At 38.8% G+C, this 26732-nt stretch overlaps 1 protein-coding gene across 1 annotated transcript; it reads left to right on the top strand.

The window, feature by feature from the left end:
- Positions 1-119: 119 nt before the first annotated feature.
- On the top strand, positions 120-25560 carry LOC139934512 (WD repeat-containing and planar cell polarity effector protein fritz homolog). Its single transcript, XM_071928771.1, has 26 exons — positions 120-208; positions 1735-1865; positions 1985-2029; positions 2426-2467; positions 3186-3256; positions 4058-4117; positions 4535-4655; positions 5384-5520; positions 6482-6556; positions 7747-7853; positions 8767-8829; positions 9863-9965; positions 10918-10954; positions 11058-11128; positions 11906-11956; positions 13271-13342; positions 14417-14508; positions 14910-15008; positions 16299-16404; positions 18601-18715; positions 19154-19341; positions 19766-19865; positions 20861-20966; positions 21709-21849; positions 23078-23187; positions 24854-25560. Exons 2-26 carry the CDS (start codon positions 1805-1807, stop codon positions 24985-24987), a joined length of 2307 nt encoding a protein of 768 aa, XP_071784872.1. The 5' UTR covers positions 120-208; positions 1735-1804; the 3' UTR covers positions 24988-25560.
- The last annotated feature ends 1172 nt before the right edge of the window (positions 25561-26732 follow it).

Below are 26732 nucleotides of genomic sequence, written 5' to 3' on the forward strand. Positions count from 1 at the left end.
GAAATGTATTAGTAGAGCGGATTGCGCCTAATTCTTTTAGGCTTAGAGCTCCACTGAAAAATATTGCGCATTTTCAAGAATGAGCAAATCGTGACATTTCGCATCCTTTTAGTGGTAATGTTTATATTGGCGACGTTGAGTGCAGGAAGTGGATGTCGATTTCAAGCAGAGCTGCTTTCGGAAAGAGCTGGTTTTATACTTTTATTCGGTAATATTATTTTTATTCAACTTTGTAATGTCTTATTCAGTTAGGGCTAAACTTAAATTACGTTCTGGGGTCATATTTTGTTTTACCATTCAGTCTGAATTTTAGAAATAGACACACATTTGACACAACATTTTGTGTTTCGACAACAAGGCATATGTTAATGTAAGAATGCTGGTCATCTCGCCACCTGACAAGCTCGCCCCAACAAAGTCGCCCCCTACCCGGCTCGCCCCGGGTTGAAACAAAGTCGCCCCCTGGCAATGTCGCCCCCAAACAATGACGCCCCTAGCAAAGTTGCCCCCTGACAATGTGGCCCCCAGCCAATGTCGCCCCCTAGCAAAGTCCACCCAGATGTTGTTCGGGAAATAGTTAAGGCTACAATACTTACGGTAAAAGAATATAGTTAAAACATTAACCCTAACCCTAACCCTATAAACCCCCTAACCCTAACCCTAACCCTAGCCCTAACCCTAGCCCTAACCCTAACCCTAAGGCCCTAACCCTAACCAATACAATAATTAAGCCATTATTACCGAAAGAATCCTTATTTTCTGGGGCGACTTTGCTAGGGGGGCAACATTGGCTGGGGGCATAGAGTTATATATAAGAACTAGAGGGCGCACGAGTGATGCTTCGTGCACAAACGCCACAAGACAGCAAGATGACAAGCGCGTCATTCTGCACGCGCGTTGAATATGAAATACACGTTTGAGGTTTTTTTTATTGAATGCTCACGCGATGCTGTTTGTTCAACTTACAAAATGGCCGCACAAACACACGCTGTGAGATGCCAGTTTTGTCAACTTAGAAAATGGCCGCCTGTGCGCATGTCGGGGCGCGTATATAGGCAAGTGCGCTCTCTAGTTCTTATATATAACTCTATGGCTGGGGGCGACATTGTCAGGGGCGACTTTGCTAGTGGGCGACATTGTTTGGGAGCGTCATTGTCAGGGGGCGACTTTGTAACAACTCGGGGCGAGCCGGTTAGGGAGCGACTTTGCAGGGGGCAATTTTGTTGGTGGCGAGCTTTCTAGGTGGTGAGATGACCAGCCGAATGAAATGTGAACTTGACCGCGAAAACACCGATCGAGAGCTCGCCTCTGACGACTTTTGCTGGTTGACCTTTGAATTACCATGAAATATAATCCAGAGGTAGTCCATAGGCTTACAATTTTAACTTTTTTACATCACCTTGTTTGGATTAGTAGGCCCTATTTCAATAATCATAAACCTCCATTCTCCCATCCCAATTGAGAGTTGTCTGCAGGGTGGAGGTTCATGATGAACCACAACTATACTAGGCCTACTTTGACTTTGAAAGGCATTTTGAAGAATTAGAATAGCTTGAAATAGAATACCAGACAACTTGTTGATTGGACAACTTGACAGTTTGGACAATGCGACGGTTGAGACAACTCAATGAGGATTGTCTGTTCACCCGTCAGACAACTGTGTTACTAACTCAGAGTCAGTAGCTATTTTGTTTACTTTAAAAAAGATTAATATTTTGTTTGTGTACTTTTTAGGCCTTAACCTAGATTGCCTGTCTAGTATACCGCATGATGGTTCCAAGCTAGCATTCAGAACTGTGATGTGATGGCGAACTGCATGGTGGAACTTCACATCTGGTCTCTGAAATCATCGGTTACAATTCGAGGTGAGAAGGCAAAAATGATAAAAATACTAACAAAGGAACGAAGAGCTTGACTGACTGAAATTTATGTATTGACATTACTATTAACCTGCAAATCTTTTCAAAATGTGGTTTTCTTTCAGACATTGATGTCGGTTGTCACACGTATCACGATAAAGGAGAAACAGGTAAGTTGCTGAACCCAAAATACCTTGGTACATTAGTAGATCGTACGTGTGCACGTATAGGTACCTTTAATGAGAACAATGCTGAACACAACAACGTTTAATATATTCTTGAAACAACTTCTTGATACGTGTTGATTATGAGCTTCTATCTTTAATATTATTAACATTATCCTGGTAATTCTACCGACTAGCCATCTTTAGAACTCTTCCTCTGTGCCGTGCACAGATATGGAGTCCTAGCTACATAGAGCTCGTTTCTCGGGTGGATAGATTTCAAAGACAACAATTCAAGTCATAAACATAGTTTGAGCCTAAAAACTCACCTCTTGCAGGTAGGGACACTTTATTCTTTTAACTTTGAGGTTTCTAAAAAGATTTCTCCTCTCTCCTTTGCAGTTGTTTCAGGATATCTAGACCAGAAGCAGCAGTATTCAGAAAGTGAGTTGACTGTAAATTACTTCATACATTATCAATATCAAGCAGCATCACATGCATCGTGATTCATGTAGATTGGCCACTTTTTAAAGGCAGTGGACACTATTGGTAGTTACTCAAAATAATTGTTAGCATAAAAACTTAATTGGTAACGAGCAATGAAGAACTGTTGATAGGATAAAACATTGTGAGAAACAGCTCCCTCGGAAGTGACGTATTTTTTGAGAAAGAGGTAATTTCTCACTCAAATGTTAAAATACTTCATCTGAAGCCTTTTATTATGCATCTGAAAGCAAACAAAGTGATGCAACAAGGGGTGTTTTTTCTTTCATTGTTCTCCTGATCAATTTAGCCCAATTTTTCCCAGGTTTGTTTTGTACGCATATGGTGGGATACACCAAGTGAGAATACTGGTCTTTGACAATTACCAATTGTGTCCAGTTCATTTAAATGCTGAAAATTGAACTAAATAGACCCAAGCTCCATCTTCCGGTCAGTGCAAGGGGTCGATTTCACAAAGAGTTAGGACATATACAAAATGTATGGGTAGTCCTAAGTTAGGACGAGCAACTCGTCCTAACTCGAGATAAGACTAGTCCTAACTCTTTGTGAAATCGACCCCTGGATCAATAATTCCTACTAGTTGGTCACTATATAAAAACTTATGATCAGAGGCTAATCATGATCAAGTGGTAATATGTTTGTTATTTCTTCTTTGCAGGTAGAGACTTGTTATGGATGCCCAAGAACAGACGGCCGGACAAGTTGAGAGATCTTCTGAAGGAAACTGAGGTGAGTCAGTAATCATTGTCACTCATAAATTTATTTTATTTCTCTGTGGAAAAAGTTTACTGGAATCTAATGATTGTGACGTTTTTGTTTACGAATCGTCTGTCTACCGTCTGTTTAGAGAAAATAGAATTAGCTGTTGCAAACTGCTTTCCAACTGAAAGGACCTTTAGTATAAATGCAAAAAATAGCTAATGGCCTGATGTTTTGGCCCTAGCAGAGTCAGAGTCTTTTTTTGAAGGCTAAATGGCATCACATACACATCAACAGGTATATAAGTGTAACATAAGCAGTCAAGTGGAAAAGACCGAGAGGCAGAAAGTACTCAGAAGAAAAAACAACAAGGGTCAATGATGAATACGGAGACACTGACAGTGAGTTGGATGGAAAGGGGCTGGTTTGACCACAAGAAGTTGGAAACAGGATAGACAAAATCAAATGTGGGAAGAGTGAGAACGAGGGTTACCTAGAAAAGTGAAAGATCGTAGGCATGATTTATACCACTCACATGAGTGGTACCAAGCAGTATTCTCTTCTTCACTATCCTACTAGCACCATGACTTAAGTGTAACTCCACCATAGACTATGCCCATCTTATCTGGTTTGGCTCCAACAAGTTTCAGAAGCACATAGCAAACACATTGAGCCCGTTGTCTTCCTGCTATTTGTTGGTTAACCATAATCCATGACATTTGTGAAATAATGTTCCCTTCTGTGACTCCAAAGCCTCTAAAAGGTCATGTTTTTGAACAGCTGAAATTCTTAATAATTGAATTTTTTTTAAACATCGTTTGCATCTCGTAGGATTTGTTGGCTGCCAACCAAGTCGTCTTCACAAGATGGAAGTCAAGAAGACAACTTCAGGTAAAAATAACTCATTCGTATTGTGGAAGGATTTGTTCCAATTGGAACAAAGAAGTGGTGGCGTCGGCTCCTGATGAAAAGTTTGGGGGAATGATTTTGAAAGTAACCCCACGTTTGCTAATATACCCCGGTTGTGACACTTGTAACACTTATTGTGGAAGAGAAGGGGGCTAACCTCCGTGTTTCTGGTTCACGTAGCAAGCACTCTTGTTAACAGATAATAATGATAATAGTAATAATGATAATTTCAGGTATGTTTTTTTGTTGTACTGATTGTATGTAATTGTTGTTGTAGTTGTATTGCATGTTTACATAACTATAGGTTTTCACGATTTTGTGAGTCCAACGTTAAAACTTCCTGTGATTGTTTTTGATAATTTCTATTTTTAAACTGTTTGCTCTTTTGCCTCTATTCAGGTTATGCTGAGTAATTGTATTCTGCTGTCTTTCCAAGTGTCTGCTCACAGCGGTGATGTTGAGAGAATCCTCATTGATAGATCTCTTCAAGGCAAATTCTGCTCGGAGACGATCAATAATGGTACAGAAAAAAAATTCACAGAATTTGTTCTCTGACAATAGACCATGCAATTGTTGTGCACATTGGATTTTTTTTTATAACTTGGTCCCACACACATTGCTTTAATGCATGAAAGGAACAAAGTTGTGCATTTAACTGGTCCCAATGTTTGAATAGGTGCTTGACGTGCACAGTCTCTAGACCTTATGCAGATAACGTAATTTGTGTAGGGCGCCCTCAGCTGAAGATCAAACGTGCGTTTCCATTTTTTCATCTGTGTTAGGGCCATGTCACACGAGGCAATTTTTAGGCAACCAGTTCCAGGCAATCTCCAAGAAAAGCCATTAACATTACAATATTAACCTTTTTTTCTCGTGGATAGTAGGACAATGTTCCAAAAATTACTCATGTGCTGTATGTATCTTAGTGGTCCTTTAGCTGGCACTGCAGTTGGTTGCCTCCAAGTTGTCTTCAAAAGTTGTCTCGTTTGACAAAGCCCTTAGCCCTCTAAGATGGCGTCATGATGATGTCATTGATAAAAGCCCGGTTCAAACTTCCTGCAAATGTGAATGTGATACAAATTTTGACGTCACAGCTCCATTTTCGCTGCCAATATATCGCAGAAGTTGAGCACAAGTAAACTTTTCTGAAATATTTCGCAGGGTCATGTCCATATTGCATTTAGATTACAAATTATGAATTGGTCTTTTGAGTGATGAATGTTTTGTTTACCCTCTCTTGAAAACCAGCTGTCGTTACGGAGTCTTTCATTGTCTGCACCTTCCCGGACAAACCTAAACTTGGATTTGCTTTCTTTAGCAAGAGGCCCAACTCAGGAACAGACTTTTCAAAGAAAATAGACAAGATTTCCACCTATGATCCAAAGGTATGGTATTGTTATCGCTAACGAGTTGATCCAACATTTGGAACCATTTAACTGCATAGAACTATCGGTACTTTGCAAATGTATACAATTTTAAATTGTATTCAATTGATTTCAATTTCTAATGCCCATGAAAGGGGTCTCATAATCTGTAAAACTAACATGCCTATTGGTGAAATAGTAAGCACTTTTAGCACTCTTCAATGCACCGCTAACTAATAACTGGGTCTTAGACATAGGCATTTGCTCATGGTCTCCTGCATTGTGCCCCGCTTGGACCACTGGTTCCGTTCCCCCGACAGCCTGTCTTTACAGTGCTGCTGCTTTGAGTAAGTAAGACACTTAACTATAATTGCTTCTCCCCACCCAGGGGTAAATTGGTACCTGTGAGGGCAGAGATGGTTCTTGTGATTGATTTAGCCGAGTAGCGCATATTAATGTTGCACAGGCTGCATACTCCCCACCAGGGAGCTGAGCAGGTTTAAGGAGTGACTTAAGGCCCAGTGACCAGGGGTAATAATGTGAAGCGCTTTGGGACGCCCTTCGGGTGTGAAAAGTGCTATATAAAAACGGATTATTATTATTATTATTATTATTATATTTATTACTATTATTATTATCACAGCCTGACCCGAAATTGTCCTGATCGGAAGTTTTCCTGGTCGGAAGTTGCCCATTCAGCATATCTTTGGTCGGCTGACATCCTTCAGGACTTTTTAATGTGAAACGCTTTGGGACGCCTTCTGGTGTGAACAGGGCTATATAAAAACTATCTATTAATATTATTATTATTAGAGGACACAGCAGTTTTGCTCTGGCAAGGGGCACGACTATTAGGAAAATGTATATTAGTATTGAAAGCAAAAGTGCAGGGCACCACAGCATTTGCCATGGGTGATGTGGGTTATTTTGAGGCGTTTGAGTATCTTGATTATTTTGATTTCTCCGTTGTTCTTAACTTCAGGTAACACATACAGACCTTTCTGGTATGAAGATGAAACGTGACAGGAAGCTATCGGTTAACGTCAATCAGGAATGGGTGAGTAGGATTCAGAGTTTGTTGGGAATTGAACCCTTTTCTTGTTTTTATATATATTATATCGTTATTGAGGATAACTACAGGTGTTTATGATGTTATACTAATACTCAAAATTCCTGTGGTTGTTTGTTATCATAGGGGCAATTCCAAGCAAACATGGACATGACACAAAAAAATCGAGTTTTTGTCACAACTTTCTTTCCACATAGAAGTTATAGCTTATAGTTAGAAGTAGGCGTGGCTACATTGTCTGGAAAACTGTAATGCGACTGACCGTTATGCGACTGACCATGATTTTGCCATGTGTACCTAAAAGTTGCTGACCATTGGATACTCATGTAAAAGAGTTGTGTGTTACATATAGTGACACTTTCGCAAGCTTTTTGATGGAGGCAATTTTTGAATTGTGATAAGTGTGTTTTTTACCATGTCCTTTTTGTGTAATGCGACTGACCGCTTTTTACAATGTTGTAACATCCAAAGCACAAAGCCCACAACATTTCTAATATCATCAATTCAAAGCGTTGGGTGTCAAGTACAAATCAGTCTATAAACTTAGTAGAAAGAATATCTCACATAGAACTTCTAGCACCAAGATCGAGAAATGACACTGAAAAGGGTAATGCGACTGACCGTGGAATTGCCCATAGGCTTATAACAATTCTAATCTAATCTAATCTAATCGTCCAGTTCTTCTATTGCAATTTCTAAGCTTAATTTAGTCATGTCAGTGCAAAAACATCCCGCCTAGAGTAGCCGGATGAACACACAAAAGAACGTGCCAAGATAAGATTTTTTACATGGAACATAGAATGGGTCAAGATGGCACATCAGTGTGGCCTTTGTCACCAATGTAATGTCACAAACACTGCATTTCTAGTTAGCTGTTCCGACTTACTGTCAGAAAATGTATTTAATCCTTACTTCTAATATCCTAATATAAAGATATGAAATAGTCAGAACCTATATAAAATATTGAAGTTTAATACTTGAACTTTCCATTAAAATTAGTTTTGTTTGAAGATCTTTGATAAGCCTTGTTTCAGCAGTTTACATATTTATTTGGCCGACCTTGTTTCACCCAAACAGGAAAACGCCGATAGTCAAACATTTTTTGTACTTGTGGGATACTGTTCATGTGTTTTAAGGTCACCAAGCATAAATTTGTTTTGATTGTTTTTGTGTCCTAGGTTTTAGTGTGGTATAGCATGGGTCGAGATGATACATCAGTGTGGCCTTGGTCACCTATGACAAGTGACAAAGAGAGGGCAAACGTTTTCCTGTATGGAGTCAATGGGTGAGTTAGATCTGTACTTCATTGAGCTCATCAGAATCTATTGAGTTTCATGGAATACATCTTGCAAAGGCAAGCAGGTTTGTGCCTGGCTTACCATTCTTATCCAAGTCTAAATATTTGGGTGTTGGCTGAAGATTGCACCACAGAACCTTGTAAACCTTTACATGGTGCTTTGTAAATATTTAGGTCTTACATGTATACTGCAAAAAGTGGCTAACATAGAAAAAACAATGAGTGCTTTGGGATGCCCTCGGCTGTAATAAAATGCTATAAAAAGTACTGTGTATTATTATTATTTTTTACACACACTTGATTATTTAGACATGTCCATCTTAGTAATAGGGTGCATTGATTTGTCCTCACCTTTCCACTACAAGTATGTTACCCTAGGAATAAGTACAAGCTTAAAAGGCAGTGGATACTGCTGATTATTACTCAAAGCAATTATTAGCATAAAACCTTTCTTGGTAAAGAGTAATGGAGAGATGTTGATAGTTTAAAACATTGTGAGAAACAGCTCCCTCTGAAGTCACGTAGTTTTCGAGAAAGAAGTAGTTTTCCACGAATTTGATATTTAGAATCTGAGGTCTCAAAATCAAGCATCTGAAAGCACACAACTTTGTGTGACAAGGGTGTTTTTCTTTCATTATTATATCGCAACTTCGACGACTAACTGAGCTCAAATTTTCACAGTTTTTTTTGTATGCATATGTTGAGATAAACCAAGTGAGGCGACTGATTACCAAAAGTGTCCATTGTCTTTAAACGGCATTCAAAGTGACTCAGTAGTTCGTAGTTATAATGGAATCTATTGGTACACATCAGTACTGGTCTTCGGTCCAAAGCAGAGTCAATCATACAAAATAGAAAATGATAAAAAGTTCAACTTTACTTTCTATTATTTTGTTTACAGGTCGAAGCTAGAAGAGCTGTGTTTTGTTAGCACCGAGTATGAGCCTCTCAGCGTTTCGTTTAGGTAAGGAATATTATTTTTAAGATTGCAAACAAACATTTACTCATATCGTTTGCTCGTCAATGCATACTTCTTGTCTCTCTAATATTTGGGCACATCAAAGAATTTGGTAATACATGGGGCATTCAGGTTTAACTCCATTGCTTTGTATTTAATATTTTGGTAAAAGAGTGGTGACAAGGTCTTAAATGGCTCTTTAAAACCAGCTGTGCTGTGGCCATGCGAATAGAAAACCAAGCCGAATGCGAGGTCCTTTTCTTGCCTGGCCATAACCCTGCAAGGTTTTAAACTTTGTTTAAAACCGAATCAAAACTCTTTTATTCCCATTCATAAGTATCTTGTTAACATTTAAAGGCCTTAAGATTTTTTTAAACAAATCTGACAATATAGCCTCGGTACCCTTAGACTCTTCATTTACTTTTATTTCAATCTTTGTTGAGGGTCAAGTCGCTCCTTGCATTTGCACGCTTAAGCTTAAGACTATCGCACGAAACTTTCAAACTAACGCAAGCCAAATATTCGACCTATCAACATAAATTGGGCCTAGAGATTTGCATGCGGTGTTGTTGTGGGTGTAGTTTTTTGTTTTCAATAGTCTGGTTTTGCTTGTGTTTTAATGATTTCTATTGTGTGATTTTAAAATGTTTTAGTGCAATCACCTTTTTATATTGTATAATTATATTTTTATCGTTGGCAGGGGTCTGGTTTTACACATCTTTTGATGACAGTTTTATACTTTTGTTTTAACCTTGACAGCCCCTGTACAACTTGTAACTATTGTGTATGTCTAAAGATTTAAAATAAAATAAATAAAAATAAAAATGCTCCACGCAATCTTAACTTCCTTGGTCAACAGTGCCATCTCCTCTTGACCAATTAAAATGAATCAATCTCCCTAGTATTAATTATTAATACCGACTTAAAAAAATTGTTTTGGGCTGCATTTTTAGGTTGTGTGAATGCAGTTTTAGGTTGTGTGAATGCAATGTTATACCAATTCAAGTTTTTAATGGAGTTAGTTCGGTGTTGTCTTTAGTTCGATTCAGCCAAGACACATCTACACCTTGGAGGAAGTTTCCTCATCTTCATCGGGTGATTACAACGTAGATACCTGCATCTATGAGTGCTCTAAGATGAGGGTAAGTACAAAATGGGTCTTAAAGACAAAGAATATATTTGGTTTTTGGCACCGTTCAAATGTTTTAGTCGTATATGAACTAACCTGTGAAATGTTCATCCAAAAAGGTTGTTGCTTTTTTGAGATTTTGCGAAAATTTCTACACAGGAAAAATAATCCCTATTAGGAGTACACATTCTAAGAAGCGCTGCCGACAGTAACAGTTCTCAGATCCTTTTTCCATTACCACATTATCTGTGAACGGAAATGTTTCTGAAAATACTACCAAAAGCTGCTGTAGGTCGATAACCACAAGTTTTTATTGCCATTAATTTTAAGAGTAGTACCAAACATATTTGCCATGGATGAATTCATTCACATTTGTTTACTCCGGTCACCAATGTATGATAGGGTATTCGTTCTGGAGTAGATATTGTAGACAAGGTTTGCTTTATAGTGAAAGTTCACTTTGCACTGCAAATTTGGATCCTTGGTAGCTGATTTCATACTATCGTTCACAAACCTTTCATATGTTAAAATTTGCATCGGGAAAGAATATTCATTTTGGTTTAACCCACATACACCGTAGTGTGTTAGCACTGTATACTAAAAACTTCCCCTTGCTCTGTGAAAAGAAATCACAGGGAAAGTACTGAGTACTTCAGTGCTAACACACATCGGTGTACATGTTTATGGGTAAAAACCAAAATGAAACCTATCATATGTTACCAGTAGGACTCCTGGTAAATTTTCCATTAAAATGAGAGACTCTTTTGAAACCATTCAACTGATTCGGTTGTGTGTCATGGGTCCTTGCCATTCGACTCGTTCCTTTATCAAACAACCTTGCTCATGCCGGATTTAAACATCCGTTTAAGACCTTGTCGCCACTTTCTTATTACCTTATTTGAAGCCCTGCAGTGGATGATAGTTGTCTAATAAAACAAAAATTCTTATTTATTATTGTCTTTCAGATTCAAAGAGCCACTGTAACTACAATTCCATTGAAAGGTAATATAATGTGAATCTGTCAGTAAAAAGCAAACATATTCTCATTTATCAATATGAAATTGGTCACTTAACTAAGATTTTACAATTTAATTTGTTACTTTAGCTAAAGTTGTCACTCATGGTCGAAATCATTGTGAAGACAAACTGATTCTGGGCTGCTCCGACGGCAAATTGGTAAGTACATTTTTCTGATCACTCGAACTATCTAAAATAAAAATAATTTGTTTTGTTGGGCTTTTCATTCTTAAAACAATATTTTTTATTTTTTAACCCCAAATCATTAAAAAAGATTTACCTGGTTAGTTTCCCTTGTGGTTTTCTTTTTGATAGCTGAAATCAAAAGTTGCATCCCCTTAAGGTGATAACTTGGCTGTCACTTCCCATGTTGCATTGCAAATTTGGGTGTCACTCCTGGTAATGGTTGTATAGCTTTTGATTGGCACCCCTGAACAAAAATATTGACAAAATAGGGACACCGCCAACATAGGGCTAGAGAGCTCAGTTGGTAGAGTGCTGGCATGATATTCTTTAGCCCGCATTGTCCGAAGGCCCACACTTCGTGTATCACAACTTGTATATAAAATGACAAACCTGTGAGAATTTAGGCTCAGTCAGTCATCAGAGTCGGTAGAAAATAACGGGAAAACCCACCCTTGTTTCCGCACGTTTCGCCGTGTCATGACATGTATTTAAAATAAATCTATTATTCTTGGTATCGAGAATTGATAATTGTTTTAATGTTTTCTCAAAAAGTAAAGCATTTCATGGAATATTATTTCAAGGGAAATCTTTCACCATTACCTTCTCTAAACCCTGTAAGTTATTTGTAAATCTGTGAACTTTTAACTTTTGTTCTCTTCAGAAAGTTTCCAATGGCTTTAAATCCTACTGCAGTCAATTTGTCTTAGTTTAACCCCAAATCAATATAAATTCTTGTGGTTTTTTTTGTAGGTGCTTTATGATGAGAGCAAACGTGTGACTCAAATTGTGCAGTCAGATTTGGTAAGATGGGGTTTCAGTTGCAACATATAGGGAAGCATTTGACCTAGATAAAGGCATGACAAAAATATTTTGGGTACCCCAGGCCTGATGGTTTGTTTTTTTGAAAGCCCAAGAGTACCGAGGCATTTTTTACTTGGTAAAGGGCAGGAAAGTGTTAAGTTCTGTTGGAACTTTTCAAAAGGCTCAATGACAATTATCATGGGTATCCAGATCTGGTACCCTGCATACAACAGTAACAATGGCAGTTCTGTTACTATGTCATAAAAGGAACCAGACTCTATTTTTCTCTTAGTCTCGGTTTGGTTACATACATGTAGACCTTTCTATTGCAACGTCACAGCCCAAGTTTTTCTACGCCAACCGGCGCACTTTGTTTATCAACAATGTATACAATTAATAATGAATGTTTATGAGTGCAATGGTGCGAATATGTTCATGAGTTGAAAGATGGAACATTACATCTTTCAACGGTTGAACATATTCGCACCATTGCACGAATGAAAAACATTCATTATTTGTTTTATATAACATCCAAGTAGATCTTTGTCATTTTGATAAGAGGATACAACTTCAAAAAAAAAAAAAAAAAGCGTAGGCCTACAATTTTAAAATGTGAAATTACACCCGTTTCTTTTGGGTCGACCTGTTTGACAATGTGCATTCTGTACAGCTATTTTGAGACATGCAGTTGCCGAATGCTAGTATGTGCCTTGTAGTATACTGCTGCGTTACCAAAGACACGCGCACGCAGTGATGTTTTTTGCTCAGCGTGCAATAGTACTTTTCGGATGGAACGAAAAATGCATGCTGAGTGACGTAGCGTGCAATAGTACTTTCATTTGCTAACACGTGACGGACAATCCTCCAATAAAATGGCAAGGATCTGCTTGGGTCAAATGTCGAAGAAAAGCAAGATGGCCGCAGTTATATATAAGAACTAAAGGGTGCACTGGTGATGCTGCTTGCACAAACACGATGGGAATGCAAGATGACACGCGCACCATTTTGCACGCGCGTTGAGTATGAAGTACCTGTTGGAGTTTGTGTTTATAACGCTAATCGATGCTTTGTCAACTAACAAAATTGGCGCACACCGGGCCGCGTAAATACACGCTATGCGATGCTGTTTTGTCAACTTACAAAATGGCCGCATGTGTGCATGCTGGGCCGTGTATATAGGCCAGTGCGCCCTCTAGTTTTTTATATAAAACTCTATGGGTAAAGGTTAGAGATGAGTGCTAATAATCAGGTTCTAATTCTACTGTAACTAAGAGAGGTTTGCTATAACCCCGTGTGAATATCTCTCTACTGTAGATGCCGTCTCTTATCACATGGCACCCAGAAGGCTCTCTGGTCTTTGTGTCTGGCACCAAGGCAGAAATTCAGGTAAATTCTAAAATAAAATGTAGAAAAGCGTTTTTAAAGGGAAGGTACACGTTTGGGAATTGTCAAAGACCAGTCTTCTCACTTGGTGTATCCCATCAAAAGCATAAAATAATAAGCCTGCGAAAATTTGGGCTCAATCGGTCATCAAAGTTGTGAGAAAATGGTGACAGAAAAAAAAACCTTGTTGGACGAATCTGTGTGCTTTCAGATAGGAATAAAAGACTTCTAGCTAGAAGTCTTTTATTATTTTAGTGAAAAATTACCTCTTTCTCAAAAACTACGTTACTGCAGAGTGTGGGTTCCAATCCCCAGCAGTGACACTTGTGTCCTTAAAGGCAGTGGACACTATTGGTAATTACTCAAAATAATCATCAGAAAACCTTTCTTGATTACGAGTAATGGGTACAGGTTGATGGTATAAACAATGTGAGGAACGGCTCCCTCTGAAGTGACGTAGTTTTCGAGAAGGAAGTAATTTTCCACAAATTTGATTTCGAGACCTCAAGCTTAGAATTTGAGGTCTCGAAATCAAGCATAAAAAAGCACACAACTTCGTATGACAAGGGTGTTTTTTCTTTCATTATTATCTCGCAAATTCAACGACCGATTGAGCTAAAATTTTCACAGGTCTGTTATGTTATGCATATGTTGAGACACACCAACTGTGAAGACTAGTCTTTGACAATTACCAATAGTGTCCACTGTCTTTAAGCAAGACACTTAACCATTGCTTCCTCCTTCGGATGGGACGTAAAGCTGTTGGTCCCATGTGTTGTGTAACGCATGTAAAAGAACCCGAGTGCACTTATCAAAAAGAGAAGGGGTTCGCCCCATGTTCCTGGCTGTGGCTGCTGAATGTGCCGTAGCACCTTGTCAACCCTTATAAGGTGCTACATAACTGGGTCTCAGAATTCATCACTGCAATAACATATCTTTCTGAAAGTTTGTATATATGCACGCCTTGACTACCTTGTACATACGCGCACTATATAAGACTAAGATGTTCTTATTAATAGTATTAATGGATGAGTGCAGTGATCAAGCATGTTATTTTTTGATATATTTTAATTTTAGTGTTTTGACATGGCCCTGAATCCGCTCAATCTACTGACTGTGGGAGAGAACTGCCGGAGTCTACCAACATTTCAAGTCTCTAAATATTTCAGGTATGTGTAGTTTTACTAGATTAACCTTAAAGGCACTTGGCACGTTCAGTAATTATCAAAGGTAAGTCTTCTCACTTGGTGTATCTCAACAATGCATAAAATAACACACCTGTGAAACTACTTCTTTCTAAAAGAAATGTTACTAGAATGTGTTACACTATCAACAGCTCTCTTTTGCTTATTACCAAGTAAGTTTTTATGCTAACAATTATTTTGAGTAATTACCAATAGTGTCCAGGATTAAGGATGATGATTATTATTATTATTATTAGTGTTAGGATTAATCTTTGGACGTAGGACGCATTGAACCTATCCTAAGTTAGGACGTTTTACTCGTCCTAACTGGAGAAATCGGCTCCAGTGTCTTTAAAGATTTTGTATTTCTTCCATCTATTCTGAAGGTCCCCAGTCACTATTGGTACATTGCAATGGAGCCGTTCCTCCAATTTTTCTGACTGTATTGCCGATGCACAAGACTCTCTTTTCCTCATTTTGGATGGGTGAGTAGAATTAAACATCAAGATTCAAAAACACTGTTGTTTATAATCATTATTATGACACCCCTTACAAGTATTCTGCTTTTTCATTGCTTTAGAGCGCGTCACATGATGTCCTACATGTAGTTCTACTAGAAATGGCGGCTGTTTGATAGTGCATCGTTTGCCGTGTGATAGACCGACGACTATCACACGGCGTGCAGTACCCAGACGTCTTTTTATCCACCTCGAACCCAATAAGTTGTGCATCTGTTTATCTGAAACGCACATACGAACGTTACGTGTACGAGGATGATAAATAGTCTGTGGGGGTGTTATGAAACAAATATTGACTGCTTTTACTCGTGCTATGTGATCCCCGGACCATTCCATTTTCCCTCGACTACGCCTCAGGAGAACAGCGCTCCCATCTGGGCATCACCTCGCCATAGCACTTGAGGCAGTCAATGTTTGTATACTATACCTCATACATATTCATGACCGAGAGACGAGTTCTTACTGGTCCGTTCATCATCACGTGCCAGGTGCTATATTTGCTATTTACCAAGCCACACCCGAGTAATCACGCACATGGTAAATGCGCATGACAAGTAGAATAGCGCCCGGGCAGCCCAGGAGTTATTCTACATTGAAAAGGTTTAGCAATCTGCTCTACAAGCCAGGCTCATAGTGTCTTCAAGTCTTTTAAAAATGGAGTGACAAATTACTTGAAAACTACGTTATAACCTCAGAGGGAGCTGCTTCTCTGTTTTAATACTTCATCAATAGCTCCTCATTGCTCATTACAAAGTAAGTTTTTTTATGCTACATGTAACAATTATCTTATAGTGTCTAGTGCCTTTAAACATGTGAGTATGCATAATTAAAGTCCTGCCCACTTTAAAGCCATTGGACCCTTTCGGTAAACAGTGTTGTCCAAGGCCCACACTTTGTGTACCACAACTTCTATATCAAATAACAAACCTGTGAAAATTTAGGCTCAATCAGTCATCGGAGTCGGGAGAAAACAACGGAAAACCCACCCTTGTTTCCGCGCGTTTCGCCGTGTCATGACATGTATTTCAAATAAATCCGTAATTCTCGTTAACGAGAATTTATATTGTTTTGCTGTTTTCTCAAAAAGTAAAGCATTTCATGGAATAATATTTCAAGAGAAGTCTTTCACCATTGCCTTCTGTAAACCCTGTAAGTTATTTGTAAATCTGTGAACTTTTTTTTTTTTCTGAACCGAAAGGGTCCAATGGCTTTAAGTGGCGTATTTCAAAAGGGTAATGTTTTTCTGTCTGCTTTCAGTGGGCCAGTAACCATACTACAGTTGCATCTTGGTGTGTTAAGCAGAGGGCAACTTGGGCCTCAGGAATTGATTCAACAGTACTTACATCATCAACAAATCAATGAGGTAATTAAAATGTCAAGCTTAAAGGCACATTACAGAAATGTTTTTTGCTAACAAAAAAGTTGCTGTTAGTGTAATGTAATCCATCAATACATAAACTGGCAAGCCTGTAGAAGTTTGAGACCGATCGGCCATCTGGGTCACGAGAGAATGGTGAAAAACCGATTACAAATTTGGCATTGCATCGATATCAAACAAAAACGAAAAAAACGCTAACTGAATGATAAACTCCAAACGCAAAATTAGATTATTTATTTCTCATCAAATAAGACATTTCACACAGAAATATATCAAGGGATGTTTTCTGCTATCATCATCATTGGACCGTGTAAATTTTATGTAAATCTGAGATCTTCACGATTTTTGTCTCTTACCAATTCTGTAACGTTCCTTTAAAGGCAGTGGACACTATTGGTAATTGTCAAAGAATAGCCTTCACAGTTGGTATATCTCAACATGCATAAAATAACAAACCTGTTTAGTCGGTCATCGAAGTTGCGAGATAATAATGAAAGAAAAATAACCCTTGTCACAGGAAGTTGTGTGCGTTTAGATGGTTGAATTCGAGACCTCAAGTTCTAAGTCTGAGGGCTCGAAATCAAATTCGTGGAAAATTACTTCTTTCTCGGAAACTATGGCACTTCAGAGGGAGCCGTTTCTCACAATGTTTTATACTATCAACCTCTCCCCATTACTCGTCACCAAGAAAGGTTTTATGCCAATTATTATTTTGAGTAAATACCAATAGTGTCCACAGCCTATAAATGCAAAGTATACCCTTGGATTTTGGAACCGTTCGCTTGTTTTAATTCTGTATAAATGTAAGTAGGATTTGAAACTTTGCATGATGGAAATACGATATGGAAAAGTTTGCGGTAACACCATGTAATGACTATCTCTATTGAGTTGGGGTGGTTCTAAAAAGAACCGTTGGGTTTCAACGGTGTAGATATAAATGTAGACAATATACAATAAAGTTTCACAATATAAGAGATGTTAAATTTAAAAGCTGATGCAAAAAGTTTCACAAGTTGGTCGCCTTTTTTGATTAATGCATTATTCTAAATATAATTTTATATAGGAATATGCAATCTTAGCCATCCCTGAAGCCCAAGTGGACGATAGCTGTTCTTTGTGCATAAGAACGTGTGCATGACCTCAGCATACTTGTAGCATTTCGCATGATCAAAGGGGTCTATTGATTTCCATAGCTGCCTTGCACAAAGCGGACCGGAACGCACCTCCGTACAATGTGCGTCATTTTGGGAGTAAAATCTTTTGTGTATATGTTTGTGCACGATTTTGACTCCAAAATTGTTGGACATGAAAGGCGCTTGTGTCCTGGGAAAAAATCCACAGGCATAATACTTGGATGGGATTTGAACTCCATACCTTTGGCATTCTGTACGTAATGCTGAAAATAATAATAAGACTTGTATACACCCTGCTGGGTGTTCAAGACCCTCTTTTAACGTTTAATAAGGTCTTGAAGACCAATCTTTTTAAACAACTCATTTTCATAACCCTCTGGTTCTGTTATAAATTTCAGCTTCGTTGTATTGTTTTAACTGTAAATAGCCAGATGCTGACGACTCTTAGGGTGGTTCGTGCTGGTAACCTCTCCCCTCTTGTGATTTTATGCTTACTTGCTTGCTTAAGTCGAGTGGTGTCCTCGAATCACGATGGTTCCCCAAGCCTTCCTGTCCCTCATTGCTGACTTGAAATCTGTTGATTCAAGTCCCGTGTCCATTTTGAAAATGTCAGTGTAGGTTATTGCCGGTCTACCAGGCTTCCTCCTCCCATGCTTAGGGGTCCACAGAACAATATTGGACACTGATTTTATTGACTTATTAAGTTCCTGTATTGTATTGCCTTGTATTTTGTTTCATCTCAGCTATTGTGAGATTTTGTGATTGCTTTCTAACAGTAATATGGTTGCTGATCTTTGCAATTTTGTGAAGTGTTTTGAGGCCTTGTTTAAGATTTTGAAGTGTTTTGAGGCCTTCTTTAAGAATTTGAAGTGATTTGAGGCCTTGTTTAAGAATTTGAAGTGTTTGGGGCCTAGCATTAGGCGTTGGGGCCTTGCATAAGGCTTTGCAAGTGCAGTGAGGGCTTGCATAAGGGGCTGTAAAAGAGTGCTTTAAAAAAAGGACATTATTATATGACAATTGTTTTATTCTTGTCATGTTTTCTGCACAGGCCGTAAACCTTCTGAATGTAATGAATTGGAATACAGACAGTGGGAGTTGTTATACCTGCTTAACCTCCATCATTAATTATCTCTTAAAAGTACCTCTAAACCCAGACCGAGAAGGTAGGTAAATCACATGTTGGTCAGTTCATTTGATTTTGTTTCATCTCATTTATTCTGGTTGATGTGAAGCCAAGGACTCTTAGAAAAGCGAACCCCTTCTCTTTTTTTGATAAGTGCACTGGCTTCTTTTACATGCCTTACACAACACACATGACCAACGGCTTTATGTCCCATCCGAAGGACGAAGCATCATGGTTAAGTGTCTTGCTTAAGGACACAGGTTTCGTGACTAGGACTCGAACCCACACTCTGCTGATCAGAAACACCAGAGTTTGAAATCATTGCTCCTCTCAGAATGCTTTACTCTAACAAAAGCTGCTGTTGGCTTCCAACTAAAAGTTTTTATTGCCATTTATTTAAAGAGTGATTACCAAACGTATACCTTCCCTTTAAATAATTTTGAGTAAATAACAGTTTGCCGTGTTCACTTATTGACAGCTGCTTTGGAGGCTAGTTTGGGCAGTTTCTACGCCCCTCTGAGACCCCTCTCCGAGGTGATCGTTGTGGATTACCGTGACCCAATCAGCCGCCTAGCGAGAAGATTCTTCCATCACCTCTTGAGATATCAGAGGTTTGAGAAGGCATTCCTGCTGGCCGTGGACCTCCACTCAAGAGACCTGTTCATGGTGAGAAATGCAATACATTTGTCTTGTTACTCATAGTGAGTTACTAACATTAAGTTTAAAAAGAACAACTATTTAAAGTGGAAAGAACTCAGAGGAGCTGAAGGTTGGAATTGATTCAGGAAATGACGGTCTAGATTGTAGGATGGAGGGAAACATGCACCAGGCAGGGAGTTCCAAAGAGATGCAGTACGTGGACTAAAGCTGTTGGAATGGCTCCTTGTTCAAGATCTCAGCAGATCAGGAGTGTATGGATGATGAGGGGAGCAGAAAGTCTGGTTTTACGCTTGAAAACTCTGAAAGGGGGAACTAGGTCAGACACACTGGTGGCACAAGCCACTAAAGCCTCATCAGTAAACCTGTTTCAAGTTAAGGTAGACTAGCATTCAAATCTGATATTGGTTTGTACCTCCGGTTGTATTGACAGGACATTCATTATCTTGCATTGGACAAAGGTGAGATGGCACTTGCAACGGTTGCTAAACAGAAAGCTGATGAGATAGAGCAAGAAATGCCTTCAGATTCGGGTAAGATCACACTTATGCAGTTGATGGATATATATGACGCCACCATTCAAATATCTGACCTACAAGATGGCGTATGTGCGGTGTGCGTGCGTGTGGCATAGAAATCAAACCGGGAATGTTGCATGCTGCTTGCTTCGATGATGTACTCGTTTGGACACGCATACAGTTTGCCCTACTTTTCATAGCAAAAAGGGGTTATTCAATACGGTCTATACTGGGTTGTTATTCGTGCTTGTACATGTATAACATCCATTAGGGTGCATCAAATCGCTCATTGTTTGATTTTCAATAGGATAAGCAGAGCGCTTTTTGCGTTTAGTTGTGGCTAGTATTAAGCCCTGTTCCCATTGGACTTTTTCTTTCGCTGCCACGCGGAAAGTTACCGTGCCTTGCTTTGTTGTAATTCTACTGTGCACTCCCACCTGGACTTATATGTTGCTACGTTTGCAGAGCATTTTACAGCGTAAGTCGCGGTAGGATTACAGCGCGGGGCTGTTCCCACTGGACATTTTAGCGGCCCTGTCAAATTACTGTGGCTGCGCAGATGTCTTCCACGACCTTCTTCGGTCGGTTAGTTTTACATCACGGTCGCAGTAAGCTTACAGGGAGGTCAGTTTACCATTCATTTAGGAAAAGTCAGGGAAAAGTCCAATGGGAACATGTCTACATTGATTTACAGCTAGATAAAGTGAATAAATTGTGAACATGGGGGCATGTTTGAAAGCATGTTTCGTAACCCTTATTTTTTAAGCACATGCCTGATTGGGCTACAATGACGGAAGTAGGTAGTGAGTTCCAGAGCCTTGCATATGTTTTGAATTACGAGTGAGAAATTGCCTTTGTCTCAAGGGAGCCATTTCTCACAATGTTTTATACCATCAACAGCGCTCCATTGCTTGTTGTTAACAAGTGATTTTTTATGCTAGCAATTATTTTGAGTAATTGCCAATAGTGTCCAGTGCCTTTGATAGATCGGTCTGTTTTTTCTCTCCCAGACAATTATGACTCGCTGAGCGATTCCATAGATGAGGATGATTTCTCTAGTGATTCTTACAGCAGCGTGAGTAATGAAGACGACCAATCACCGACAGGAACAGACAGGTACGAGGATCAAGGGGAGCTGGGAAGGGCAAGAGGAAGGGATACTTTCAATAAGCTCGGTTTATACTTCCTGCGAATGTGAACGTGATACAAATTTTGACTTCACAAACATGTTTTCACCAAATGTTTTGCAGGAGTTGAGCACATTTCAACTGATGCAAATTATTTGTTGCGAATTTGTGACGTCAAAATGTGTTTCGCATTAGCATTCGCAGGAAGTATGAACCCGGCTTTACTTCTAAAGGGCCATCCAGAATAATCATCTTTTGAGATTTTGTGTTAGATACAGCAGATTTTCCAGGTGAAAATGCCCATTCAGATCGTGAAATCAACCTTGATGCTGACCTCCCACCTTGACCTCTGTGCCTGATGGGGCGATTGCATGAGGTTCCTTGTCTGTTACAACTGCAAAGTTGAATGCAGAAAGCAAGGAAAAGCCATCAAAAACCTCCTGAGCTGGGAAAGCATTGATGTAAAAGAATCTGCTTCATTGGAGGCACTTGATCGCTGGTTAGGATGTATTCAACAAGTTTTAAAGTCGCTCCTTGAAAAAAAAAGAATTTTAAGTGAATTTTAAGTAGGAGCTTGCATGCTTGAGGATCTGCATGTTTATAGCCCGGTGGCAGCAATTTGTGCAATGGATAAAGTGAAGAAAATATGAAATCTTTGTAAATGCTTTTTTGTGTTGAAGTAAAAAACAAACAGTTAAAACGAAAATGACTGAATGGTTGTTCCTTCTTAGAACTGATGGTTTATCCAGTCGGACTGAAAAGCCCAACTCCGCAACTGGTGACTCTTCAGAGCTACTTAGAGCTGGTAGACATGTTGAGAAGGAGGCTTGGTACCAGGCTGAAGGTCAAATAGATGTTGCATATGGGCTGGGGTAAGTCTCGTAAATGAACCCGCCCCTTATCAACCAGATTTCCTTTGTTGTGTGTCAACTGAGGAACTTCCTATTGAACCTTTTTACCTGGGCCCAATTTCATAGAGCTGCTAAGCACAAAAATTTGCTAAGCATGAAATTTCTTCCTTGATAAAAACAGGATTATCAGCCAAATTTCCATTTGTTGCTTAGTGCTTGTTACTGGCATTCAGCTTTTGTTTGCTTATCCTGAAAATCACATGGCAATTTGGTTGGTAAACCTGTTTTTATCAAGGAAGAAATTTCAAGCTAAGCAAATTTTTGTGCTTAGCAGCTCTATGAAATTGGGCCCTGATGTCATCATTACAATAATCTTGGTCGTGCCATTCGGGGACTCAATGTCCACGATCCATGGAGGACATGACCTTTGTTGTCCTGGTCTTGGCCTTGGTGCCCCTTCAAAACTTTCTCATAGACTTCAAATGGAAGTGCCCTTTGCAAAATGAAAATATCTTTTTTTTTTTAAAGATAACCAAACATGGGATAAAGAAAAATAAAATCTTTTGAAGATGAAATTCCAGGTCTTTTATACAGTGCAGCCCAATTTTTTAGGGGGTACAACGTTGATACAAGTGTGCAATTTGACTCACAAATTAGCATCCTAGACAGTGGGCGCACTCTGCAAAAATTAAAAACGAATCATATTTAAACAATGTGGACAACTCCTGGTAGATACTAGATACCAACCTTGTTTCCTGTGGGGAGTGTGCAATAGTTATCCTTATTGTACGGGCCCCTGAACTTGACCCCCACTATGGTTTTAAAATATGCCGATATAGTGAAAGTGCCTTAAATCCACGACTGGATTTCAATGTGCTGTACACATTTAAAACACCATCAAACATAAATATGAAATAATCCAAAGAGTATTAAGATGACATGTATTATTAACTGAACAAACTGGACCAGGCAATATTGAAAACCACATCTCAAAAGGTGGAAAAGTATCCCTAAAATGAACGTTTAGTTGAAGGAGTCTTAAAAAGGAGCAATAAATGCATCAGCATAAAAACATACTGTACAACTATTGACATTTAACATTTATAGAAAATAAAAAAATTAATTGACATGGACCCATTGGCAAACAAGATAATCCAATCAATTTGCATATTGAAATTGCTTTTGATCTTTCTGCGTCTTAAAAAACTAATTGCTAATTCTAGTTCTGATCTTTGTCTTGGTTTCCTAGTTCTGATTTGGAAGACGTTCATCTGGACCCAGCTCAGGATCTAGCCAGTATCCCTGGGGAAGTCTACACGAAAGTGCTGACAGATAATCCCTTTGGCTGGGAACAGCAAAGTAAGAATTCTCTCATCGACTTGGAAAACTGTCTGGGAAACTTTTATGAACAAATGTGTGGGTGGGCAGGGGGTACACATGGGTAGTTGGCTACACTTAACCACAGTCAATCTAGATGTATGAATCTGAACGATATAGTCGGCAAAGGAACACAACATAAAGGTAACAAAAATTTGGCATCATTTTCCCCACGAATTTTAAAAAGGAAATCATGCCCTGTGATTTATCTCTCTAGTACACTCTTCCCATTCAAAAACTCCTTGAAATTTATAACCCTGAGAGTTACAAAAAGGTGAAAATGCTAGTTGTATGTAACATGCCTTTTCAAATATGAATCCTAGTTTCAGACCTTTTGTCAGCATTGACTCTTATCCCTAATCCCTAATGAGTATTAGTAAAGCACCCGAGGGAGTTAGTGATAATCAAATTCTGCAGTGATTATCGGACAATCTTAGTTGTCCATGTTAAAGACACTCAGGACACTATTGGTATTTACTCAAAATAATTGTTAGCAAGAAAACTTACTTGGTTTTACGAGAAATGGAGAGTTTTTGATAGTATAAATCATTGTGTGAAACTGCCCTCTCTGAAGTAACGTAGATTTTGAGAAAAAAGTATTTTCTCACTAAAATATTTGAATTGAACTCAAGCCCTCAGATTAGGTCTCGAATTCAAGGCATTTTGTTTTTTGCATTTGTTGAGATACATGTATACCAATTGAGACCACTGGTCTTTGACAATTACCGAAGGTGTCCAGTGCCTTCAAGAATGCTGTTGGCTACAGCCTCAAATGCAAGTAATTAACAAGTGTATGGCACCTCATTTAATTGCATCATTAGAGGAAAGTAATTACCTGTTTTTGCTTTTACCAAATTATATTTTGTCAGCTTTTTTTTTAAACTTCTGTAATTGGTTTCTCTCTCGTAACTCCCGCAGCCCTGGCAATAAGAACTCTTTATAATTAACTGCTTTTTCACAGCCTGGTTGAAATTTTGACACCGCCAGAGTATTCCGTTTGCTCGAGGTGACTTGGGGAAACAAAAAGCTGCAGGGATCATCTCAGATTGATAGTCCCAATTGATTTTTTTTAAGGCTTTGGCCAATCATAATAGTAACAAATTCTTATACAGCACACTTCACAATAAATGGTATCAATGCGTTTAACATTAGTCCTCTGGTCATTTAACATTCCCATTTAGTCTTTCTCAGCTCCCATGGGAGTGTACAGCCCTGAGCTGCCTGTAAGGCGCTTGTGGCTTCTTCATACACAATATCAACCTCTACCCTCGCAGGTATCCATTTATATCCCTGGGTGAAGAGAAGCAACTATAGTAAAGTATATTGCTCAAGGACACAAGTGTCACATCTGAACCAGATTCTGGGTTCTATCTGGTCTGACCCTTTTCAGATCAAAATGACCCATAGTGTTGGGTCGTTCCATTTTCAGCTTGGAAAAGGGTAAAAAATATTTGACCCTGAAGAATGGTCAACATTTTGACCTGGGATTTTTAAAAGTGTAGGTTCAGGGTAAAGGTTAGGGTTAGGATTAGGAAAATACACTAAGTTTGACGGAACATAGGGATGTCGGAGTATAACATAGAGAAGTAACCCTTATATACTACCCTAATATACTTACCTTATTACCATTTTCTTTTCCTTCATACAGATACTCCTGATAGCCAGAAAGGTGAGGATTTATCGAGGAGGAGGAGCGAGGAAGAAGAGGAAGTTGAAGGAGGAGACAGAGGAGGAGCGGGCAAAGCGAAGACGGTGAAAGTCATCCATTTTGGGATGGTCTGAGGCTGCTCTCTTAGATCTTCATGTTCAGAGCAACACCTGCAAAACGTCTTTCTCGGTTTTGTAGACACAGTAACTCAGTGACATTCAAATGTTTAGAATTCTCTTTGTCCAAAACAACTGAAAGACCGAGAGTAGTATTTTTTTATTTCTCTCAAATGTGTTGGATGGTCTTTATAACAACGTAGGCATGAGGGACATGCCAGACTCAATGTGACCCTTTTGATGATGGAGCTCACACCTCTGCCTGCCTAAAGCTAATCAATTGGCTGAGGCCAGGTACATGCCTGTAAGCTCCTCATTCACTCCATCGGTTCAGGGGAGTATTTGTATCAAAAGAATAATATCTATAAATTTTCTTTCTAAAAGATTTGTCACTTCGGCACAGCTCCCCACTTTTTACTAAATGTACAGAAAATCATAGTTAAAACATTTCATATTGTATAAAGTTAAGTGTCTATGCCGAGCTTAAAGAAGTTAAGATTTGATGATTGAGTTTTCAAAATATGGGATTGAATCAAGGGTATGTTGCTTCTCATCAGGAGTAAATAGTACCTGTGAGGGTATCGACCTTTACCATGCTGTCTCCATCTTGGTCATGTTCCTTGTATCTTATAACAATGTTGAATGCTATTAATCATTATGCCAATATGAACCAGACTATTTTGTTCTTCTAGCCTCGGAATGGTTACATTGATATCGATGGGGAATTTTCTAGATGGCTGAACCAAGAAAAAGGTCTATAGAGATGGTTGATGTAATTGGAAACCTGTGAGGCAATTCTGTTTGTGATTTGACACGAGATTCTGTGTCCCCCCCTCCATCCCCCCGTATGGCATAGACCTTTTCGCAAATACTGGGGCGCGTGCGTAAGCTTGAAATTAGGTGCATTGTGGTCTAGCTGGTATCCAAATTTGATCCATATCGATCCCACAATGCAACTCATTCAACAGTCTGCGCTTGCGCATTGGTATTTGCGATAAGGTCTATATAGTGTACAAACTACTTCTGATAGCGCCCTCTTTTGATCATCTTCCTTTATCCCACATTTAATTCCCATTATGGGGGGACAGAATCTCCAGCGGACATATTATGTCCCTTGGACACTGGCACTGCACATTTAAAAAAGCTGGAATTTAAAAAAGTAAACTAAATTACTATCGATTTAATCTGCTGATGCCACAACTTAAGAAGAACAACATAAAAAGGACATGATAGAAGGACAATATTCAAATATATAGAACTATACAAGCAATTAAAATGATAAGCACAAATGGCAATACAAAAAATACAAATTCGGTAAAAGAGAGATTCTGGTTATTTACAATGCAAAGAAGCACTATAAAAATGAGAATCAAAACAAGCAACAAGGTATTTGAATGGGCAAGGGAACTTGAAAGGTAAACAGTTTTGGTCCAAGGGAGCCTTCTGGCCATAGGGACTAATAAATTATTTCTGAGAGAATTTGTAATGGGTAAACTATGGATAGTTGTATCTTTAAAGGCAGTGTACACTATTGGTAAATGTCAAAGACTAGCCTTCATAGTTGGTGTATCTCAACATATGCATTAAATAACTAACCTGTGAAAATTTGAGCTCAATCCTTCATCGAACTTGCGAGATATGCATGAAAGAAAAAACAACCTTGTCACACGAAGTTGTGTGCGTTTAGATGGTTGATTTCGAGACCTCAAGTTCTAAACTTGAGGTCGCGAAATCAAAATCGTGGAAAAATACTTCTTTCTCGA

This window comes from Asterias amurensis, chromosome 1, assembly GCF_032118995.1.
Source record: "Asterias amurensis chromosome 1, ASM3211899v1".
Classification (NCBI taxonomy): domain Eukaryota; kingdom Metazoa; phylum Echinodermata; class Asteroidea; order Forcipulatida; family Asteriidae; genus Asterias; species Asterias amurensis.